Consider the following 21,416-nt stretch of genomic DNA (forward strand, 5'->3'; position numbering starts at 1 on the left):
CAGAAAGATAAAACAGAGAGTGTCTCCATCCTTCTGCATCAGGCCAGAAATTGTGATCCAAGGTCACATCCAAATCCATATTACTTTTCTTTTATTTGGAATGTAGTGGGCAAGTTTAATCTCCTCCATAACTACAATACTCTATCTTTTTGTGTGTTTATTTTCTATACTTTCACTATAAAAACGTTAAGCTCTATGAAATATATTTGGAGTTCAGGCCATTGGCTCACCCAGAGAGAGATGGCTGTTTGCTGGGCTTCTTTATTATAAAGCTGTTTAAAGTCTAATATCAGAAGTTCATCGACAGGAAGTCAATAGATTATCTTAAGCAATTTAATGCACATTTTTAGGCAACCTAGTAGTTGTTGTTACAGTTCAGGCAACTTTCAATGAGTTGTGTTCCATGACAGACGCCATGCTAAATGAGATGAGTGTTGAATAAAATATAAAATACAGTGCTGTTTTTATTATTATTTACCAGTCGTAAACATTTTCATTCTCTCCCTCCCCGCCTCTGAAATGCTAAAATGGTTACTGAGCAATTTGAAAGTAAGTTGTAGACATCATGACACTTCACTCATAAATGCTTCAGCTTCAGTTTATACCTCTTAAGAACAAGATTAATCTCCTCCATAACTACAATACCACTATCACTTCCGAGATGCTCAACATCAACACAATTATACTGTCCACAACACATGCCAGAGTCACATTTCCCTAGTTGTCTCAAGAATGTTCTTTGTAGCTTTTTTTAAAAAATAAGTAATCCAGAATACACTCATGGGTCACACATTGATTCTGGCTCTGTAAAGAAAGATATAGAGTTCTCAAATCAATATTTTGAGAAAGACCATTTAGACTCCAGCTAAGAGGAAAAATACTTCCATAAAGGCCCCTTGAATGCTGCATAATTCTCATTCCTCACTGCAGATGAGCAAATTACTTCTTAGAGGGGCATATGGGCTCCTAATTATTCCGACAGATTAATGCCATCTGCTCCCTATGAGAAGCAAAAATAGTTTTAAAAAGGTGATGTCAGGAAATCCTAGGCCCTGATCAGGGGATAGCCCCTGTCCTCAAACACATGCCATGTCAGTCAGTGCTAGGCCTGTTTTAGGCCCTGGAGATGTGAGAAAAATAAAAAGTAACAAAAATAACCCTGCCCTCACAAGGTTTAAAGTCTAGTTGAGAGAGAAAAAAACAGAGAGAGAGAGAGAGAGAGAGAGAGAGAGAGAGAGAGAAAGAGAGAGAAATAAAGAAATAAAGTAGATGGAGGGACTTATAACCTGACCTTGAACAGTGAGGGAAGAAGTCAGATCTAAGCTGGAAGCTGAAGAAGGAGAATTCACAAGTTGAAGACAGAGGAGCATGTTTGATAGGGGAACTAGCCTGTGTGCGGGTCCAGAGGTGAGAAGAGTTGAGTGTGTGCAAACCACAGATATAAGCTCAACTGTGCAGTGTGAGGGGAGGAGGCATAAAATTGATGGACCACAGCTAGCTCAAACTGGATCTTACAACACATGGTAAGGTTCGTGGACTTTATCCTAAGACCATTGAAGTGTCACCAAGGGGTATAACATGATCAGATGTCCCGGCACACTGTATAGAATGATGGGGCAAGTGAAAGCCGAATTGAGAGGCTATACAGGTACAGGTGCTGATGATCTACATCTAAGCTGGTGGAAGTGGGGATGGAGAGATGGGAACAGGCACATGTTTTGTAGACAGGATCCAAGGCTCTTATAGATAAAATATAAGGAAAAGAAAGAAATCTAGGAAAACACCCAGGTCTCTGTAATTAAAATGATGTTTTAATTACAGAGGTAGATAAACTAAAACCTGAGGGCCAGTAGTCTGTTTTGTAAATATAGTTGTATTGGCACAGAGCCATACCCATTTGTTTACATATCATCTATGGCTGCTTTCAGCTACAATGAAAGAGGTGAGTAGTTTCGACAGAGACCAAATGGCCTGCAAAGCTGAAAATATTTATTATCTGGTACTTTACAGAAAAGTTTGCCAACCTCTGTTTTAGACATTGTATTCCAGAGATGCCTCAGGAAGAAAAAGAATATTGTCGTCAAATAAATTTGGACAATTCTGTATTCTGTTTTGTTTTCTTGGCTACTCATCATGGGTATAGGCACATTGAAAGCTCTGGGAAGTCCCACAGAAAGGCAATCTCTTTATTAAAGCCAAAATTTCCCAAGTGTATTTGCTCTCAGATCATTTTTGAGTTTGACCCCGAGAAATGCACCTGGGGACACTTGCTTTAGAAAGGGTATGAGATGCAATGGGAAAGATTGATGAGACTATAAGTTGCAAGAATCAGACAAAGGAGACTGAGCTAGGGCTCAGGTCTCAAAGATGGAAGTGATATACGAGGCGGCCACGGAGGCAGAACCTTCAGTTTCCTACCTAGGTAACTACAGGAACATGAATGAAGACAGAAAGAGAGTGGAGGAGGATAAGAAGTTGGCTTGAGGAAAGGGGTGAATTCCAGCTTAGACACATTGAGTTTTGTTGGCTCAGAGTAAGCAATGAATTTCTGCTTCCGGGAAGATGGAGTAGGCATGTTTTCTCTATTCTTCCCACTAAGTAAAACCCAGAACTTGGGACATTATATAAAAACAAACATAAGAAGACTCAAAGTGTAGAAAAGAAGGCAGACGGCTAAGGGACCTCAGGCCCCGAGGAATGACACGATGATAAATGTGAGTTCCCTAAATTTTCTTTTTGCCTCACGTATCCCAGATGGAGAGCTGGAGAAAGAGAAAACCCAGAAACAATGGGTGCCGACTAAAAAATATCCAAAAAGCCTGCTCTTTCTAGGCAAAGGACCAGGAAAGGGACAGGCTAGCAAACAGAAAACTTTTAGACAATAACCTCCCTGTTCTAGCTAAATACCAACAGAAAAAAAATGTGGCTCACTTTCACCCACACCTCAAGAGGATAGGATGAGCAGGTGCCCCAACACTTCCCTGAGATGGTGTCAGAGAAGGCCAATGAGGAACACCCCCCCCACACACACACACACACAGGTGTCAGTAAGGTGAAGTGGGAACTTCCACCTTCACCTGACAGTAACGAGGCGCTGTCCTTGTGCCCACTCCCAGTTCCCCTGATGGAATGGTATCAGAGAAAGCCAGGTAAAACCAGTTTATATAAGATCCAGAAACTCAGAACAATATAAAAATGTCCTGGTTTCAGTCAAAAGTCATTTGTCATATCAAGAACCAGGAAGATCTCAAATCAAATGGAGGGAAAAAAAGACAATCTATAGATGCCAATACGAAAATTACAGAGATGTTAGAATTATTCAACGAAGATTTTAAAGCAGCCATGTTAAAGATGCTTCAATAAACGACCATCAACGCACTTGACACAAATGAAAAAAATCAGAGAGCCTCAGAGAAGAAATAAATGACATAAACGAGAAGCAAATGGAAATGCTAGAACTGGAAGACATAACAACTGAAATGGAAAGCTCAGTGGATGGGTCTGACAGCAGAATGGAGGAGGTAGAGGAAAGAATCAGTGATCTGGGAGATAGAACAATAGAAACAACCTAATCGAACAGAGACAATAGACACACACACACACACACACACACACAGGAACAGAAGCAACCTGAGGGACTGTAATAAAAGGTAGGAGTCCTAGAAATAGAGGAGAAAGAGGGTGGAACTCTAAATGGTCTCAGAAATAATATCTGAAAACTTCCTAGCTTTGAGAAGAATCATCACACTAGGGATTCAAGAAGCTGAGTGAACTCCAAACAAGATAAACCTAAGAAATCCATGCCAAGACATATAATTTAACTTTTTTTAAAAACATGGTATGTAATCTTTTATCGTTGTAATTAAATATATCGGGGTGAAATTGGTTGCTAAAATTAGATAGATATCAAGTGTACAGTTACATAATATACCTACCATCTGTATATTGCATTCTGTTCACCACGTAGTTAAACTTCTGAAAACTAAAAACAGTAAGCAAAGCATCCAAACTTTACTAGGCTGTCTCGGACCTTTAGAGGCTACTGCAGTGAGTAGCCAGGGCCAGGGAGCAGGGACTGTTCAGCCTGGATCAAGGTGTCAGTGACAGTGCAGAAAACCATATGTTTGGGACCAGAGAACCTTGCAAGAATTTGGAGCGACCACCTCCTAGCTTGGATCCCCCCATGGAAAAAACCTCCTATGGTTTTCAGTGGAATGGGAACAGGACTCTTTGGTCTGTTAACATACCAACTCTTCAGGGCCTTGCCACCTGCTGCTTCCTTAGCCTGCAATGCGTGTTCTCTGCCTCTTCACATTGCTGGCTACTTCAGGTTTCTGCTGAAATGTCACTTCCTCGGAAAGGCCTTCTTCTCTGGCCCTGTCTAAGATAGATTTTTCTACCAATCCCCAGCCTACAAAATTTTGTCATATACCCTATTTATTTCCTTCTTGTTATTGATGACAATAGGCCATTATTTATTCACTTGCTGACTTGTGTATTGCATATCTCCTCTACTAAACTGTAAGACCAGAAACCTTTCAGTGTCCTGAGCACTTGACCCATTGTCTGGTACAGTTGACAGACAAGAGTCATGTTGAATAAACAAATAAAGAGCTGAAAAAGGAAGGGACCCAGTTTAAAAAAAAAAAAAGAAACAAAAAAAACTCCTGTTTCTGGAGCCGAGCTAGCACTTTATTTACAATCATCTCATTTAGTCGTCACAAGCAGTATTGTATGGCGCGTATTGTTGCTCCAATCGACAGACGAGGAAACTGAGGCTCGAAGAGGTGCAGTCTCATGCTCAAACACACATCAGCCAATATACAGAGCCAAGTTTCACACAGATTTTTTTTTCTGCCCATGTATGTTTCACTACTCCACCCAGCCATTCTGTTGAGGCAAGTTATTTGAGTTCAAGCCCCAACCCTACACCTTTCTTACTAGTATCTTATAAAATTCACTCAGGTTGCTCATCTAAAATTCTGAGGATAAGGCGTCAAACCAGGAGCAGTGGACAGATAAAGAGCATTTCATTCCACCCTTCTCTAAGCAGTTGGGCTAGAGTTTAATTTAAGCCCCTGGGTACCATGGCGATGCAAGCCTTATAAAGCTCTATAAATACCCCTAGAGAGGCTTCTTCTAGCCAGCCTGCTGGTTACAGCACCCCACCCCCGTTCCCACCGGGGCTCCTCTTCTGCCTTTGGGGTGGGAGGGGAGGAAAGCACTGCTTTGTAGGAACTCCCTCCCTCTGAGCACACTTTCTTTCTTCTCTCCACACCCCCACCCTTGAAACTGAGATTTCATCTCCACCTCCTCCTCCAGTGCATAATTCATTTCCTCGTTGGTGAAAGACACAACAGCTTCCAGCCTTCAGTACCCAGAGACCTTTTGATGGGAGAGTTGAAAACCTCTCCTGCCAGCCTCAGGATTGCCTCGGATCCTGGAGAAATCCAGTTCATTTAGTGAATTGAACCAGCAAGGAAAAAGGGGGAGGAGAGGAGGGGAGGCACCCAGGACCGGGAGAACAGTGCGCCTCCTTCTAGGGAGACAGCTCAGCCTATCAAATCCCCCGACAGCTACCCCCCAGCAGGGTCTTGTTGACAAGCACGGTGGAGGTCAAAATTCAGGTTGATCCATCTTCGGCTTAGCATTCAGAACTCCCACTTCCTCTCCTTGTAAACACAGCTCTGACTTCAGCATGTCCCCTCCCACCTCCCACCACTCCAAGTAGATATGCAACTCGAAGTGCCCCGAAGCTCTCTTCCTCCTTCACTGGCACAGGAGAGTCCACACCGTTGTGAATCCAGAAGTAAAAACCCATCGAGTTAGAATTTTGACTCTACTATTTATGTGACTATACGAAAGTCAAGTAGCCTCTCTGAGTCTAGGTTACGCATCTATAAAATGGGACTAATAAGTACCAGGGCAATGAGTCATTATTCATAGAAGCTCCCTCTCCCTGTTTGTAAAATCAGTTGGCAATGCTTGACTTATTTCGATTTATTTTCAAGCACTGAAGACCCAGAGATAAATAGAAACCATCTCTTCTGCCTCAGCTCTCAGACTGCCAAGGTTTCTTCCACACTCATTTTTTTCTCTGGCTCCCTTCATTGGCCCAATTATGAACTTCAGCTAATGCATGACTAAAGAAAGGGGACATTATCGGCTCGAGCATAGAAATGTAACTGTGTGCATTCTCTGGGGTGTGTGGGAGGAACAGCAGGAGGTAGAGAGGTACAGTCATGGAGTCGGAAGAAACTTCTCAGCAGAGGTTTCCACAGCCTTCACTTAAAGAATGCAGAAGCCAACAGGAAACTACTGCTAACATATCCGTTTCTTTTTTAAAAAAGCTTAATTTCTCCTCTTTACCATCTTTTTGAAATATATTACCCTGATGCTCTGAAATTCTCTGAAACACGTGTATGGAAACTGGTCTTTCTCCTTTGCTGCAGTAGTGGGGGAAAGAATTTAAGTGGGTGTCTCCTGTGGGCTACCTAGATGTGAAAGCAAATGAAGAAAGGCTTGGCCTGTGGTCACTTCTGCTCGGCCCCCATGGCGGCCATGCCTGTCTCCTCCAACTCCACTCATGGGCAGCCGCACACAGCCTCAGAAGGAAGGCCGAGAGAGGCTGGGCTTCTTGACTTCAGTTCAGATTCCTGCAGTTCAGTCACCTGTAGAGTAACGTCCCATACGCTTTATCACGCGGCTCAGCCGGTTTTACCTTTAATCCCTTTCACATTTGTCCTCCGCCTTGAGGAATGCCTGGGGATGATTCACTGCCATCACATGGGGCAAGCAGTCATTTATTACCTCACCCTGCTTGCAGCTTCTGGAAGATAACCTGGGATTCTTTCGAACGGACAAACAGACTAAGACTGTAAGGAGTTAGTTCCTGCTCTGGTTATACTTTCCTGCTCCGCAGCTCAGGCCTCAAGGTCTGAAGGAACAAGCCATTTGGAAAATGCCAGGGCTTGGGCACCTAGGCTAAAAAGAAAGTTGGATTTGGCAGTTTAGAAGGTGATTTCCCTTCACAAAACAACACTAGCCAGTGAGAGGGCTTGGTCACAAAACAAGACAAAAACAAAATCCGTAATTAGGAGGATTATTGCAAGCAACCACGCACAATTTTCAGGAAGAGGAAGGACATGGGCTTGCGTTTGGAACAGAAAATACTTCATTGGTTCACATTTCATAGGGGTATGCTTGCTGCCCGGCATTGATGCTCCAAATGTAACACATGAGGGCTCTGGGAGGATGGCTTACTGCTGACTGCCAGGCCCTCCAAATTTCTCCTCTCCCATTTAGCCCTTACAGCAAGGCTACTGAGTCTGTATTATCATGATGTTTTCCAGACCTAAGACTGAGATTTCAGTGAAGCAAGTTACTCAAGTTCAAAAGGCCAGAATATAGGGTGGATTTGGGGCCCAAACAGACCGATTCCAGAGCAAAATGACATTATTGGAGGACCTACTATAATTAAAAAAACAAAAAGGAGAGAACAAGAAAGTATTGGTGACCGTGTGAGAGGGGGACTGTAGCTGGACAGCTACGAGCTCTGTGTCCCTGGCCAACAGTGTGGCGCCCAAGGTCCTCATTTCTCACCGGGAAAGTGGGCACAATAAGTAGTATTCCCTACTGTGGAGGGCTGTTGTGAGGGTTCAATGAGATCATGTGTGTGAAGCATCTAACAGCATGGTGGCTTTCCTTTTGAGCTATTGCCTTAGTCAGTAGTGAGGGGTTGTCACCCGGTGAAGGCTTGGCCAAGCGGAAGAAGTGTCGAGGGCTGTGGGAATGCCCTATGAAAGGATGGGGAACTCCTACTTTGGGGTGTTGGTGGCTTGTCTGAGGCCCATGTTCCTGGACTTCCGTGGATGGCATCTACAGAATGAAGGAGAGAAGGAAGGGCTAAATGTTGAGCCCATAGGCCTGGCCGCGGGGAACTGACTTTGCAGAAGGCGTTTTGAGGTGAGGAGCTGCGATGGTGGGTCTTCTCTAGTGAGAGATGAGACCACGAACCTGGGATTCCCATCCTTGCTCAGCATACCTGGGCCCATACAGCACAGGATGCTGGCTCCTCAGGGAGACTGAGATTCAGCCAAGAAGATACACAGCCCTGGGCTTCATTCCTTCAGTCCAGCTTCTTAATATACATCCAGGGGGAAAAAAAAAAGTAAACATACACTCAGGAACACACACAGAAGCCAGCTGATTCTCAACTCAATCGTGCTACCTTCTTTTTCGTATTTAATCACATATTTTTCATTTCTCAAGAAAGCTTGTGTCTGATTTTTTAATTACTCCTATTTTTTTTCCAAGGTGAATTTTTGCTTTGCTTTTATTCTTTTTCATAACCCCCTTACCCCAAATCCATAACTTACCACTTCAGGGTATGGCAGGACAGAACGCATGTGCATCTGCTAGCCCACAGCCTGGGACCAGGTTAAGTGCTTAATTTATCCAAAGACAACATTGCTATTACTTTTACAAAGCGCTTACCCTGACACCTTTCGGAGGCGCTCCTGGGGGAGGGGATTCAGAGCACTCCTAATTTTACCAACCCAGAGGAGAGCCAGCTACACTTGCAAATACGGGGGGGTGGGGGTTGGGTGAAACAACATGGGGCGAAGAATGGAATAAGAGTGAGACAGATGGTGCGTGTGTTGGGGGAAGGGATCTGAGATCCTGATAAACTTACGGTCCCCGATTTACAAGAATGTTTCTATTTAACCACTTCTTGCCTGACTGATTCTACATAACAGAGAAACGTGCATTTGTATGCTTTCGGGCCACCTGTGCGAAGAGCCTGGACCCTCGGGGTGGAGAGAGCCAGGAGCGTTGGGAAGCAGAGGCACAGCAGGTCTTCTTTCAGCCTCCTGGGGCTCCAGTCTGGGTCCCGGACCCAGGTGAGGGACGGTCTCCCTTTGCTCTGAGAGGGGTAGCATAGGGGCGGTCGGCCCACGGTCGGACTGTCCCACGAGGGGGCGCGTCTCGGGCCGTAGGACCCGCCCCCGCGGCGCTGGGCGTGGGGAGGAGACCTGGGAACCCAGGGGCCCGGCGCTCCGCCTCCCGTTTCCGGGGCAGCGGGATTACCTGCACCGCCCTAGCCGCACCTGGCGGAGGCAGAAGTCGCAAATCGAGCGAGCGCAGAACGGCGGAGCGCAGCGCAGGGACAGCACCCGGCCGAGGGGCGGAGGAGGCGGCGGCCGCGGCGGGCGGCGTGGAGGGCGCAGCGCGCGGCGCGGCGGAGGAGGGCAGCCGCGGCCGCGCTCGGTTGGTGCTGCCCCGCCGGCCGGCGCGCACCCGAGCCCGCACCGCGCCGCTGCGGGCGCACATGGCAGCGTGAGAGCTCGGCGGCGGGAGGAGCGGGCGGCGCGGGGCTGGGGCCGCAGGGCCGCATGGACAGTCGCGCCGACCCGGCCGGCCCTCACTAGGGCCCCCAATCTGCGGGTGCCACCCCCCCCACCCCATTATGGTGCCTCGGCGGCCGCCCGGGCCGGGTACAGCCGGCCGGAGCCGCTGAGCCGGGGGCCCCCGTAGCGGCCGGGAGCTGCATGGGGGAGCGCGGGCCGCGCTTGGGAAGATGCCCCGGCCGGAGCTGCCCCTGCCGGAGGGCTGGGAGAAGGCGCGCGACTTCGACGGCAAGGTCTACTACATAGACCACACGAGCCGCACCACCAGCTGGATCGACCCGCGGGACAGGTAGGACCCCGGGAGGCCCCCACACGCCCACGCGGGGCCCCTTCTGCGCCAGGGGCCACGAGCCGAGAGGAGGAAGCGGTGAGGGGGCGCTCCTGCGCTTCTGCACTGCTGTCCCCACCACCCCACCCCCTTCTGGAGCGCCGCTTCTGCCCTTGTGGGCTGCTGGGAGGAGGGGACGGTCAGTGGGTTGGCCCAGGGGCCCGGGATGCCCCCTCCGCCATCCCCAGATAGAGGACTTAGGCCCCAGCCGGCACCTGCCCAGAGTTGTGACCTTAAGCTGTAGCGTCGTCCTCCCCCCTCCCCCCGCTTTTGGAAGAGAAGTCGGGCGGCGGAGGCGGGGAGCAACCTAGCGGAGTGATGCTGGGGCTTCCCGGGGAGGCTTTCCCCAGCATGGGGTGGGGGAGGGGGCGGGGGCAGCATCTGGTTCGGAGAGGGTGGTAGGGCCTCAGGATTAACTGCTGAGGGGGACTGCTGGAGGGAGGACACGACGCGGAGGGAAAGGGAGTCCGGAGTGTGATTTCTGACAGGTGACTGGGAGGCTCTGAGAGAGTACGGGAGCAGCCAGCGGGGCTGGAGGCCGGGAGTGGGAAGGAAAGGAAGGAGCAGGGGAGGGCTGGTCAGGAAGACTGGTTCTCCGGGAATCGCATAGCAGCTTGGAAGCTGTTAGGATGAGGATGGAGGTGAGAGGCCTCCGGCAAAGCGCTGCCCATCGCCGCCTCCTCCCTTTCTTCCTCTGGGGAACCTGGCTCCTCAGCACCAGCGCGTCCTGACCTTGCTGGCCACCACGCCGGCGGTAGCACGGGATTTTTTTCTTTTTTCTTCTTTTTTTCTTTTTCTTTTTCTTTTTTCTTTCTTTTCTTTTTTTTTTTTTTTTTTGCTGAGGCAGGTGGAGTCTGAGGTGGCTGGTGTGGCTCTTAGCTTCCAGACTTTCTCCTGGTTCCCACTGCTTAGGATTTCTTTGCACACACACACTCCCTCCCCACGTATGTGTTGGGGGGAGGGGAGGACCACCCTCTGGGACAGCTTCATTGTGCTTTGCTGAGGAGGTCTGTGATCAGAGTGTCTTAGGAATGAGGACTTCTCACCTGGTCACTGTGACCTTGGGCAGCAGGTGCCTATAAAGCAATGAAGGTGTATTTTTTGGACCCTGCATCTTGCGGGATTGGGATAGAGGAGGCCTCAGAAGGCCAGGATGGGTGTGTAGCAAGGTGGAGCGGTAAGAAAAAGAAAAAGCAGAAAGATAGGAGATTCCCAGTAGTTTCTGTGAGCACTTCAGTTGGTTCATTCAACATTTACTGGATTACTGCATGCTCAGCACCGTGAGGAATGCCTCATTAAGGTGATCTGGAAGAGGATTGTTTAATGCTACAGCACATCCCTTGGACAAGCGCTTTAACGTCTGAACCTCAGTTTCCCCATTTGTGAGGGTAGTGGTTTGCTTGGGGGGGGAGGAATAACTGTGGGACTCCTAAAAATTGGAAAGGATATAGAAGATCAGAACTTCCTTTTTCAAATACAGGAGAAAATTTCAGGCCCAGAGGTGTGATCTGCTCGTTCCGATCTTTCTACTACCCTGTCGTACGCCAAGTTCTTCACCAGCTCCAAAGTTCTAACTTCCAAACACGTTCCGACTCATTGTCCTTCCCCACCCTCTCAGTTCAGTTGTCCCAGGGACTCTTACTTTGTCGGTGAACTGGGCAACCCCTCGTCCTCTCTCCTAGAACAGACGCAAGTTCAAGCATCTGTGTCCTCCCCCGGTTGAGGTCCCGGCAGCTTGCTGAGGCAGGTGTGCTGTCAGCAGCGGAGTGTCGGAGGGGGACTGCCCCTCAGCTAGTGCTGCTCCCTCACTCCCTGTTGGGCATCGTGTGAAACTTTTCTGGGGCTCTGAGGGGATAGTTCATCTGTAGAAAGCTTCTCAAACAACGTCATTCTTTCCCTTTGGAAGAGGGCAAGCAGTGTAGCTGCTGTAGAAGACTGACTTGGCTACGGCATGATTTCCCAAATTTTTGTTTTCTGTGGAACCACTTTCCCTTTTTTTTTTTTGGCCACATCCACCTGTGCTATTGCTTACTTAATTCATGGCTTTGAATCAACTCAGTTTGAAAAATATTAACCACTTTCACAAAGTGGAAAACTAGTAATACCTATTGCCATAAATAGAAAGGATCCTTAAAACACAGTGGGAGAAAAAAACAACAACCCAGTACCATTATATTTTAGCTCGCTACTCTGGCCTGCTCACGGCCCCGGCAACGGTCCTGCGCAGCCTTTGCTTTTAGGCAGATTGGCGAGCAGTGAAGAGGAATTAAAAACATACTGGTGCTTAATGGAGCTGCTCACTTCTTCACCTTGCAAATCATTCATTGGTTTTGTACCTTCTGGTCATCTCACTGCACCGGGCTGGTGTGGGGCCCCCGAGCTTGGGGCGCTGAGGAGTTCCGAGTGCTGGGGTGGCTGTCGTGGGGGGCCAGCTTTGGCAGTTTGGGGAAAGAGCTGAGCAGAGGGCACCCACGCGTGGCTTGGAGAAACTCCGGCACACCCTGTGTGGCCTCAGGCAAATCCCTTGAGCTCTGGGAGGTGCAGGTACTTCCTTGGTGAGAGAAGAGGGTTGATTAGATGGCCTCTAAGGATGCTGCCGGCTCTCAGGTATGATTTCAGACTCCTAGGCCTCTCCCGTCCCCTCCTGACTCCAGAATTTGGGGAGAGGGGGCTAGGCGGGAGGGTGAGGCCGTGAGGAGGAGGAAAAAAATTAACAAAGCTGAAAGGAGCCAGACTTCCTGAGGGTGGTGGGGTGGGGAGATCAATTTTGCCAAGGTAGTTACATCTCTGTGACTGGTTAAAGCTGTGAAACAAAATATCACATAAAAAAAAAAATTCTGTGTGTGTGGGTGTGTGCGCGCGCGCACGTATGCATTTGTCTTGGCTTTTCCCTTACTTGAATCGAAGAGATGCCTGCCCATTCCCCTGAATTTAAAAGAAGTAAGTTAAATGGTCCTTCAGTCAAAAAAAGTGATTTCTTAGCCACCGAGAATAAAATAGCGTCTCGGGTTACCAACCCTGAAGAATGTCTTGGCACACTCCTCCATCTGGGGCTGAGCTGTTTTGTGTGCTGTCCGGCCTGGAGGCTGCTGGGGGTAGGGAATCCAGCTTGCAGCTTTCCCTTCCACCAGGGGGTCGGAAGAGCAGCCAGGCAGCTGGCCTTGCCAACTCTTTCCCCTTCTCACCCGGGGGAAGACTGGGAGGCCGGAATTCCTGAGCACGGTTGTCCCAACAACCGGAGAGGGTCCAGTGGGCAACTTGAGCCCTGCCTACTGGGCCAAAGGCTCCAGCAGCACCAACGCTCGTCCTGCGGCAAGGCCGGTCTGGGAAGGTGACTGTCCGGGGGTGTCAGGTGCAGGCGCAGCCCCGTGGAGCTGTGTTCCTTTAGCAAAACGTCCCGGGCGAAGGGCCTGCGTGTTTAACTTGCTGGTATGCAAAAACAAATACACCGATTGTTCTCTGAGGAAGAATAGATTGTTGGAACAGGCCCTGCCAGAGAAGGTTCTGGAAGCCAAATTCCTGCTCATTCTGTGGCTCGGAGTCAGACCTTCTTCCAGGAACTACCTGGGAACTCGGCACAGCGTCGGGTCTGTGATAAGTACCTGAGGCCCACAGGGCTGCGGAGGCTCAGCACCTTCTCCCGTGATGCTCCTGCCACCCTGTTCTTTCAGGAATGACTTACATTGTAAGAAGTCGTGTCTTCAGCAGTCGAAAGAGCTTAATCTCCTCTGCTCGCAGACCCTTATGAGAATCTGATGAAGGTTGAGGATGCCTCCTGAAGAAACGTGCGAACACAGTTGTTGGCACATCATTTCAGGAGGCACATGGACCCCAGGTTCATAAGTCCTGCCACAGATGAGCTCGCCACTGCCTGTATCCGCTCCTGGTGAGCTAGGTAGGAAATGATGATTGAACATTGACTGCATTCAGGCGGTCTGCTGAGAGCTGTCTACATGGGTGATTTCTTTGAATCCCCCTAATAACCCTGGGCATAGGTAGTTATCTACCTGAGGAACCAGAGGCTCAGAGGGCCGGAGTTGGGTGAAGCCACTTTGCTTTTGTGGAGGGAGATGCAAATGACAGGCCTGCTGACTCCAGAACCCGTATTTCTAAATCGCTGCCCTATTTAGCCGCCTGCTGAAGTAGTCGCTGAATCAAGACCTCTGCTCCACTGCCTAAGGAACTTGGCCTTGGGGAATGGAGCTGGGACAGGCATGATTTCACTTACCTGCATCCATACTGGTGTGGCCCAGCCACGGCTAACCAGAGAGCAAGTGTGGACAGTGGTAAGAGAGTGAGCCTTCGAATCCTGGCATCTTGAATCTGCTACTTGCTACCTAAATGACCCTGGCAAGTTGCATATTCAATCAGAGCTTTGGTTTTGTCTTCTCCAGGATGGGGAGATGCGCATACACCGGCAAGGGCGGCTCTGAGCATTAAATAAGCAAAGTCAGGTAGGACAGTTACTGGCACAGAGCCTGACAGGCAGGAGACACTTGGGAATGCCAGTTCTTTTAGCTTTCACTAGAAGTACCTATGGAGCACTTAAGTCAAATGGAGACAGCGTCCCCTCCCAGCTCTGTAGCAACTGGCAACCAGAATGGACCTTTCTGGTCATGTAATCCAGCGATGTCATTTCACTGATGAAACTGAGACTCAGAGACAAGTGACTTGCCCAAGGGCTCACAGCATCCTCCAGCATCCTCCAATTCCTTCTTTCTCTAGTGAAAACGTTTCCCTAAAAGTAAGATCCAGTTTCTTCTCATCTGTTGTAATACTTTTTGTGGCTGAGTTATCCTTCAGAACCCTTTTTCAGAGCACAGGCCAGCACATTTCACAGTGTCGCAGTCATTTGTGAGTTGTGTCACAGTCATTTGTGAGTTGTGTCACAGGAATTTGTGGTATGTCGAACAGTTAAAGTATGAGCAATTGCAAGTGAATTATTTTTGTAATCAATGAAATACGTTAAGGTTATTGTCAGGCTAATGTCACTTTGCACCACTTTACATTTCGACGCGTGTTCTTAAGTGGGAGTTATAACCAACCCGACAGAATTTACCCAAAGCCTCTATTTTCCATTCTTCTGTTCTTAAGGATCCACTAAATACCTGTAGTTGGGCGCCTAAACACGTTATTAGAGGGCTTTTATTTTTCTTTCAAGGCTCCCATTCCGTGGGAGTCTGCAATGCATGAGAATATCTTATGCCCATTATTAAGAAAGAATAAGGTTGAAAAGCATTAGCACGCTAACATCTGAACATTTACATTGCACACTTTTATATTATGATCTCATTTAATGTTTCCTCCAACTGCGTGGGTAAGTACTAATATCTGTGTCTTCAGATGATGAAACTGAGACTTGGAAAGGTAACTTGCTCAAGGTCACCAGTAGGTGATGCATCCAGGACTGGAGCTCAGGTAGTCATACTCCTAAATCCATACTCATATTAGCTATAGCAATTCCAGGCACCAGAGTGCCCTGTCGGCAAGTTGGCCTTGAGAATTACCGTTTATTCCTAAAACGAGGCAAACTTGCTGTGGCTCTCACAGAGAGATGCGGCAAAGGCGGCTTGATCAGAGAAGCCAATGAGATCCATGCGGCAGCTTCGGAGGCTGCTGGGCATAGACTTGACTTTCTGGGAGCAGCCAGCTAACTCGAGCTCTGGGAGGGAGAGACCAGAGATAGGTGGGGAGAAACTGAAGGATGCAGTGTGTATAGAGTTCAAAGTCATTTCCTAGTCGCTTGGGTAAATGCTCCCAACAGCCAGGGGATTAGAAGCAAAAGCTGCTACTCTGTCACCACATCCTCTCGCTTTCGGCCTAGCCATACTGACCTGGTTCTCCAATCCCCAGGGACCTCGGGTAGCTGGGAAACACTGCTCTTTTGAAGAGAAGAGAATCAGGTTGCCTTAGTTACAGGGAAGGAAACGCCAAGCTCAGGTCCACATAAGGAGAGCAAGGCTAGAATAAGTGACAGTTGGAGGTGGCCGTCGTGTTGCTACAAAGCTCTTAGATGGAAGAAGCCTTTGGTCAGGTTTTGATGGCGGTCGGCTGTCTCCACTGAGTGTCTGGAGCTATCTCCTGCCTCCAGTCAGTGAGGATGCAGCCCCCAGTTCAGGGAGGAGCCCTGGATGAGAGGGATCCAATTCCTCTGGAGAAATGTCTTGGGTGACATCTCCTAGATTCCACTGGGACAGGGCTGGATCCGTAAGGAGTCTATGCGAAAAAAATTCCAGCCAGGCCTCTCCCAGCACAGAGAGGGCCAGCTGGCTCTACACCCTTAGGCAGCACAGCAAGAGGCTCTGGTTGCTGCTGCGGACCAGCTTCCCGGCTGCCTTGAATCCCTGTTTCAGAGTGAGATCAAAGAAAACTCAGAAACTGGATACAGCAGCGTTTTGTTATTTAACCTTCACCAGCAGCCATTAAGCATCCAGTTCTGAGCGGAAAACCTCTTGCAAAATAATGGGAGATTGCGGAGGGGGCAGGTGGTCACCGTTGTGTAGGGAGAACACAGAACGTTCTCTAAAGATGCTGGACTGGGAATATGGGCTGGAGTAGAGAGAGTGGGGAGGAGAGACAAAAGGACAAGTGTGGTAGGTCTCGTGCGCACCACCACCACCCCCGCCCCCGAGTGCCTATTCAGTGCTCCAACCCATGACATCTCACTGTTGGGAAGAAATGGGATCTTTCAGTTTCAAATGTCTGCCCGAGAAAAGGATCGAGGCTTAAGTTCTCGTTCACTGGTCAGCCAGAAAAAAGATGAAGCTGCATCAAGATTGGGGATAACTTTGTTGGCTTTTTTTCTTCCCTCGTTCCATTTGTCACCCTCTGGCAGCCAGGACACCAGTCCAATGGCAGCTGCTGATTTTTCCCCAGCCGGCTGCCTGCTGTCGCTGGGCCTGGTTCAGTGGCAGCCTGGTCGTCCTCACGCTGGCTTCCTCCCCACCCAGTGGCAGTTACTTGCTTGATTCGTCACTGGGTCAGCCCTTAGGATCCCTGACTGGTACCTGACTTGAAAGGGTGAAGTATCAAGATACAGGCATCAGGTGGCTGCTAGGATGAGATGAACCGAGGACAATCTTCCAGTCCTGCATCTGTCGTGGCTTTTCTTGGATAGCTAGGGCTCTGTGAGCATGTCGTTGTGCATCCCAGGAATTTCTTACTAGTGCATTGTTTGTCTTCCTATCACTAACAGTTGAGAACACTAGCTGGCACCTGGTGATAGTGATGGAGATCATCATCATAATCTTTAATCATCTCTATCAGGCCTGTCATGTGCCAAGCATTGTTGCTTATGGTGTTTTTCTGGCATTATGCAAATGGAGAAACAGAGGCTGAGAACGGTCAAGGGACAAACTCAAGGTCGTACAGGTAGAAATGCAGAGTTGGAATCTGAGCCTAAGTCCGTCTGATTTCAAAGCCTTACTGTTTGGACCACTGGACTCTCTCGATGAATTTGGCGAGAGAGGGGCAGCAAAGGGAAAGGGACCTTTTACTACAGAGAAATAAACAGAAACACATCTATCGGCATATATACCTGGTTCCCTATGGAAAGAGTGTTGTGGGGTTCCAGGCAAACACCGATTTGACATACCATACTGTTACTTGTGGGAGATAAAGCTTTCATCAGGATCTTCAGAGGATGCCAAGTCAAGTCCTCGCTCTGTCATTTATGCATAGTAAGTGACCTTGAACAAGCTCCTTCTCTTCTGCTGTGTGAACGGGGATGAGAGCAGGACCTGCCCACCCCGAGGGCTGTAGTGAAGTGGCACCGGACACATTGAGTTTTAGCTCAGTGCCTACTGCACATCAGGCTTTCAAATGGCAGCTGCGATGAGTTCGGCTTGTTGACCTTCTGTGCCCAGGTAGAGGAGCTGCAGCCACTGCTCCTTCCTCGCCAGCTCAGGTTTCTTCCTGGTGAGCCACGTTGACATCAGTGCTTGCAAGCCACCTTGGCGGCGCTCATTATATAAGTCCATAAATTCTTTTCCCCCTAGTCTTATCAGAGGCAAGCCCTTCTTAGGAATTTCTGGAGTGAAGTAACTCTTGCCAGTGAGCTGGCACCAGGGCCGCGTGGGAAGCAAGGGTAACGAACTGCAGTTGTCATGGCAGAGCTGAAAAGGCTGAGGCAGAAGCTGGAGGTCTCAGGAATTCACGTGGAAGAACTGCTTGGAAGCCATGTCCCTTCACTCGAAAAGTCCCCCCCGCCCCACCCTCTCCTTCCCACACAGTTCCAGAGCCTGTTGATTTTCGGATGGCGGTGGCACAGAAGGGCACTGGTATTTATCACGGCCCACCCAGCTGAGGGCTGGCCATTCACTCAGCAGGTATTTATTGAGCACCCACTGGGCTCCCGTCTCTGTTGCCAGGGCCGAGGATCAGAGCAAAGTCCTTGCTGCCACGGGGGAGGGAGATGGACAGTTAAACAGATAAATTGCTTGGGGTTCGGGGGCTCGGTGTTCTCCAAAGCCCTTTTACCCAGGTAAGAGAAAGTGGAAGGGCAGACGCATCTGTGACACCTGCTGGCAGTTGCAGTATGAACTTAGATTTGGAGCTGGGAGACCTTTGTGCCTTTGGTAGTGTGTTCCCGAGAGCCCGCTCTCATGAGCTAGAAACGAGGCTAAGCTCTGGAAGTACAAGGGGAGACAGAACTGGTGGTCTCCAGCTCACGGCATTTACTACAAATCAGTGAGAGACGTAAGGTCACCAAGCTGTGCAAACTATAGGTAGAAATGCCAGGCTCTCTGAACCTCAGTTTCCTTCCTCCTATTTTATCTGGGCTCGTCCGATCATTTGAAAGTATTTATTGAATGCCTAGAAATAGGTAGAGTTTCTGTAATATGCCAGCACTGGGGATTCATCAGTGATTAAACCAACAAAATTCCTGGCCTAATGGAGCTTAGTTCTATAGCCCCAGTTGTTAAACTGGGGGAAGCATGGAACCTTGTGGAGGGTTTGTTAACCCTACTCCAGACCCCAGTGTGTCCTAGGGCTGCTGTAGGCCCGGAAATTTGCATTTCCAACAGGTCCCAGTCGATTTATTGAATCTTCACCATTACCTGGGAGAGGGTACCATATTATCCCTGTTTTACAGCCCGGGAAACTGAAGAAGGCTGGCGATGTAACTGGGCCCTCTTCTTATGCTAAGAGAGTTGGTTTCCAGAGCAAGCCCTGCTTACCTGCATCCTGGGATGGCTAAGGGCATGCCATTGTTCTGCTGACCCAGAGCCTCCGTGGTGGCAAAATCCGGAATGGTTTCCTCCTCCCCTGGGAAATAAATCTCAGCGAAGCAGGAAGTCTGAGAGCTTTCCAGAAGCCAGATGGAAATTCTCTTTACAGTAGAATGTATAGAATTATATATCCTTGGTCACAAGAGTCCAAGGAAGCAGTCCTCCCTGCTCCTTGATGGTGCTGAGCCAGGACACTAGGGCTGATCCACTCTTCAGAGGAAGGCTCTCGGGGCTCCTTCACCCCTGGGAACTTTGGTAGATTAGAATCTACCTCATAGGGCTGGTCAGAGTCAGAGTAGAGGTCTCGCAGTCGGGTCCCACTGTGTGGGAGTTCTGACGACAGCCGGCCGGGCTCCTGGACGGCTTTATCTATGCTTACGTAGTTTCTGCTCAGTTCATGTATTTTGAGTACCAGATTTTTTCTGGACATCATCCACTTTCTTTCTCTAGAAAAACTGATCATAGTTAAGCAGATAGACATCTTCTCAGTTAACAATGGCTTTTGCCAACAGGAATATTAAGAAGTGTCTTAACAGCTCAAGGAGTTTCAAAACCAGCTTGAGTGATTTATTTCCATCGTGGACATAAAACAAACATTTGCCAGCAGCCTGTGGAGGACCCCAGGTGTTTCTTCAGCCTCCTTATTGGTCACCTCACCCGAATGGGGCTCAAAGTGTGGTCCCAGACCAGCAAACGCAGATTCTCATATCCCACCTTAGACTTATTGGATCAGAAACTCTGGGGGTGGAGCCCTCCAGGTGACTCTGCTGCCCTGTCAAGTCTGGGAACCACTGGCCAAGTGTTTGTGTGTAGCCAGAACGACCTAAGGTAATCTGTTAGTGGTCCAGGCAAAAACTGGCCAGGTTTGAGGAACCTACGAAGCCCCCATAGATGCATCCAGTTGAAATGGTCTTCATTGGCTCATGGCCATTTTAATATCATCCCCAAACCCTTATGGTTCAAGCTGGACCTGCACACTGGCTTCGCCAGGCCCCACCATCGCCTCACATCTCCTTGGCCTCCAGATTCAGCTCACAAGTGAAGTTTAGGAAGGCCTCCCCACCCCTGGCCCAGACCCCGTGGCCCCTGAGGCTGTGGTAGAACAGCGTGTACCCGCATCTCCTCCATTCTTGGTTAATAGGCAGCTGGGTGGCTGGCACACGGTGGGAGCTCGCTAAGCCAGGAAACGAATGCCCCCCAGCTGGGAGTTCTGGATTCTGTTTCTGGCCCTTCCTCGTAGCACAATCACTTGCCTTTCCCGAGTCCTGGCCTCTTCCATCGCTGTCCATCAGGGGGTCATGACCCTTGATCTCCTTTTCACGGCAGAGAGTAGGAGATTGTGTTTGGAGTTCAGAGTCAGTGATTCTCAAGTTCAGTTGCACCTTGGACTTAATAGAGGGGATTGCTAAAAAGACCCCTGCCCAGCCCACTCCTAGCAGTTCTGGTTTAACTGGTCTGCAGTGTGGCCTGGGCATGGGATTTCTCGAAGTTCCCCAGTTGATTCTCGGGTACAGCCAGGTTGGAGAACCAGGACTGTAGGTAAATATCTGCCTTCCTCACAGTGCCGGTAGAGTCTGGGTGAGATTCTCCAAACATACCTTGTTTTAAAGGGCTTTAAAGATGTAAGGGCTTTAAAGATGTAAGGTTTGTACAGTTTTACGTAGGAAAATTGAGTTCATTCAGAAAGTATTAAAAAATAGTTGTGGGGGAGGGAGAAGTGGATATTTGGGGCATGTCGGGCACCTTGCTGTTTATTAATTTCCCCTCTTCTGTACCTATCTTGCTATTTCTTTCCTGATACGTTAAGTATCAAAGAGATTTGGGCTCATCTTTGCTATAATGCGAAAATCTTTCAACTCTCATTGCAGCAGGCATGCTTTTAAATAAATTGGTCTAAGCTACTTAGAGTTGTAAGCCTGGGGGGTCGGGCCTCCCTTTCAACTACTGTGTGTCCTCACCAGGCCCCGGTGTGGATTTCATGCACACATCTGTGTCCTTGAGACTGCAGCGGAGTGGGGAGTCAGGTGCTGTCACCATATAGATCCTAGCCTGTGGAGAAGAGCTAATAATAGCAAACACTTAGGAAGACTGTAGATTGTGCCAAGATCTGGGCCGTGTGCTTTGAATGCATCATCCAATTTAATGCTCATAGCAACCCTAGGACAGAAGAACTGCCGGTGGGGAAACTGAGGCTTGGAGAGTTGAAAACTTGCCCATGATTGCACAGCTACGAGTAGCAGGACTGGGATGTACAGACCCGGTTTGTCTGCCCCCGCGAGACGTGTTCCTCGCTGTCCTGGACGTCAGACCAGGCTGCCAAGGAGAGCGATGCTGGCTTCATCCTGGCACTTCAGACCAGAGCCCTTCACTGCTGTGCGTCCTGCAGTGGCAGCTTCTTCCAGTTGCTGAGGGTCAGTCCTTTCTGTTTGCTCTCTTCCTGTTTCAGCA

The 21,416-nt window shown here is 49.0% G+C and overlaps 1 protein-coding gene and 1 long non-coding RNA gene across 7 annotated transcripts in view; one reads left to right on the forward strand and one right to left on the reverse strand.

Annotated features, from left to right (window-relative positions):
• Positions 1–3,926: 3,926 nt before the first annotated feature.
• Positions 3,927–8,138, reverse strand: LOC120614653 (uncharacterized). Of its 2 annotated transcripts, none has more exons than XR_005656035.1 (2): positions 8,045–8,138; positions 3,927–7,878 (listed from the first exon to the last, which is right to left on the reverse strand). It is a non-coding gene; the product is annotated as an uncharacterized LOC120614653 (long non-coding RNA). The 2 variants fall into 2 exon arrangements; XR_005656036.1 differs by having other exon boundaries at positions 8,017–8,138.
• A 622-nt stretch (positions 8,139–8,760) lies between these two features.
• Positions 8,761–21,416, forward strand: part of WWC1 (WW and C2 domain containing 1) — a 130,896-nt gene continuing 118,240 nt past the window's right edge. For 2 of the 5 annotated variants that reach the window (XM_039877373.1, XM_039877391.1), the window contains exon 1: positions 8,761–8,903. In XM_039877373.1, coding sequence (XP_039733307.1) covers positions 8,776–8,903 — 128 coding nt within the window. In that variant the 5' untranslated portion in view covers positions 8,761–8,775. Of the gene's footprint in view, positions 8,904–9,048; positions 9,700–12,313; positions 12,346–21,416 lie in introns of those variants that run through there. The other 3 variants (XM_039877399.1, XM_039877384.1, XM_039877409.1) reach the window with 3 other exon arrangements.

The sequence above is a fragment of the Pteropus medius genome, unplaced genomic scaffold, assembly GCF_902729225.1.
Source record: "Pteropus medius unplaced genomic scaffold, Ma_sr-lr_union100, whole genome shotgun sequence".
NCBI lineage: Eukaryota > Metazoa > Chordata > Mammalia > Chiroptera > Pteropodidae > Pteropus > Pteropus medius.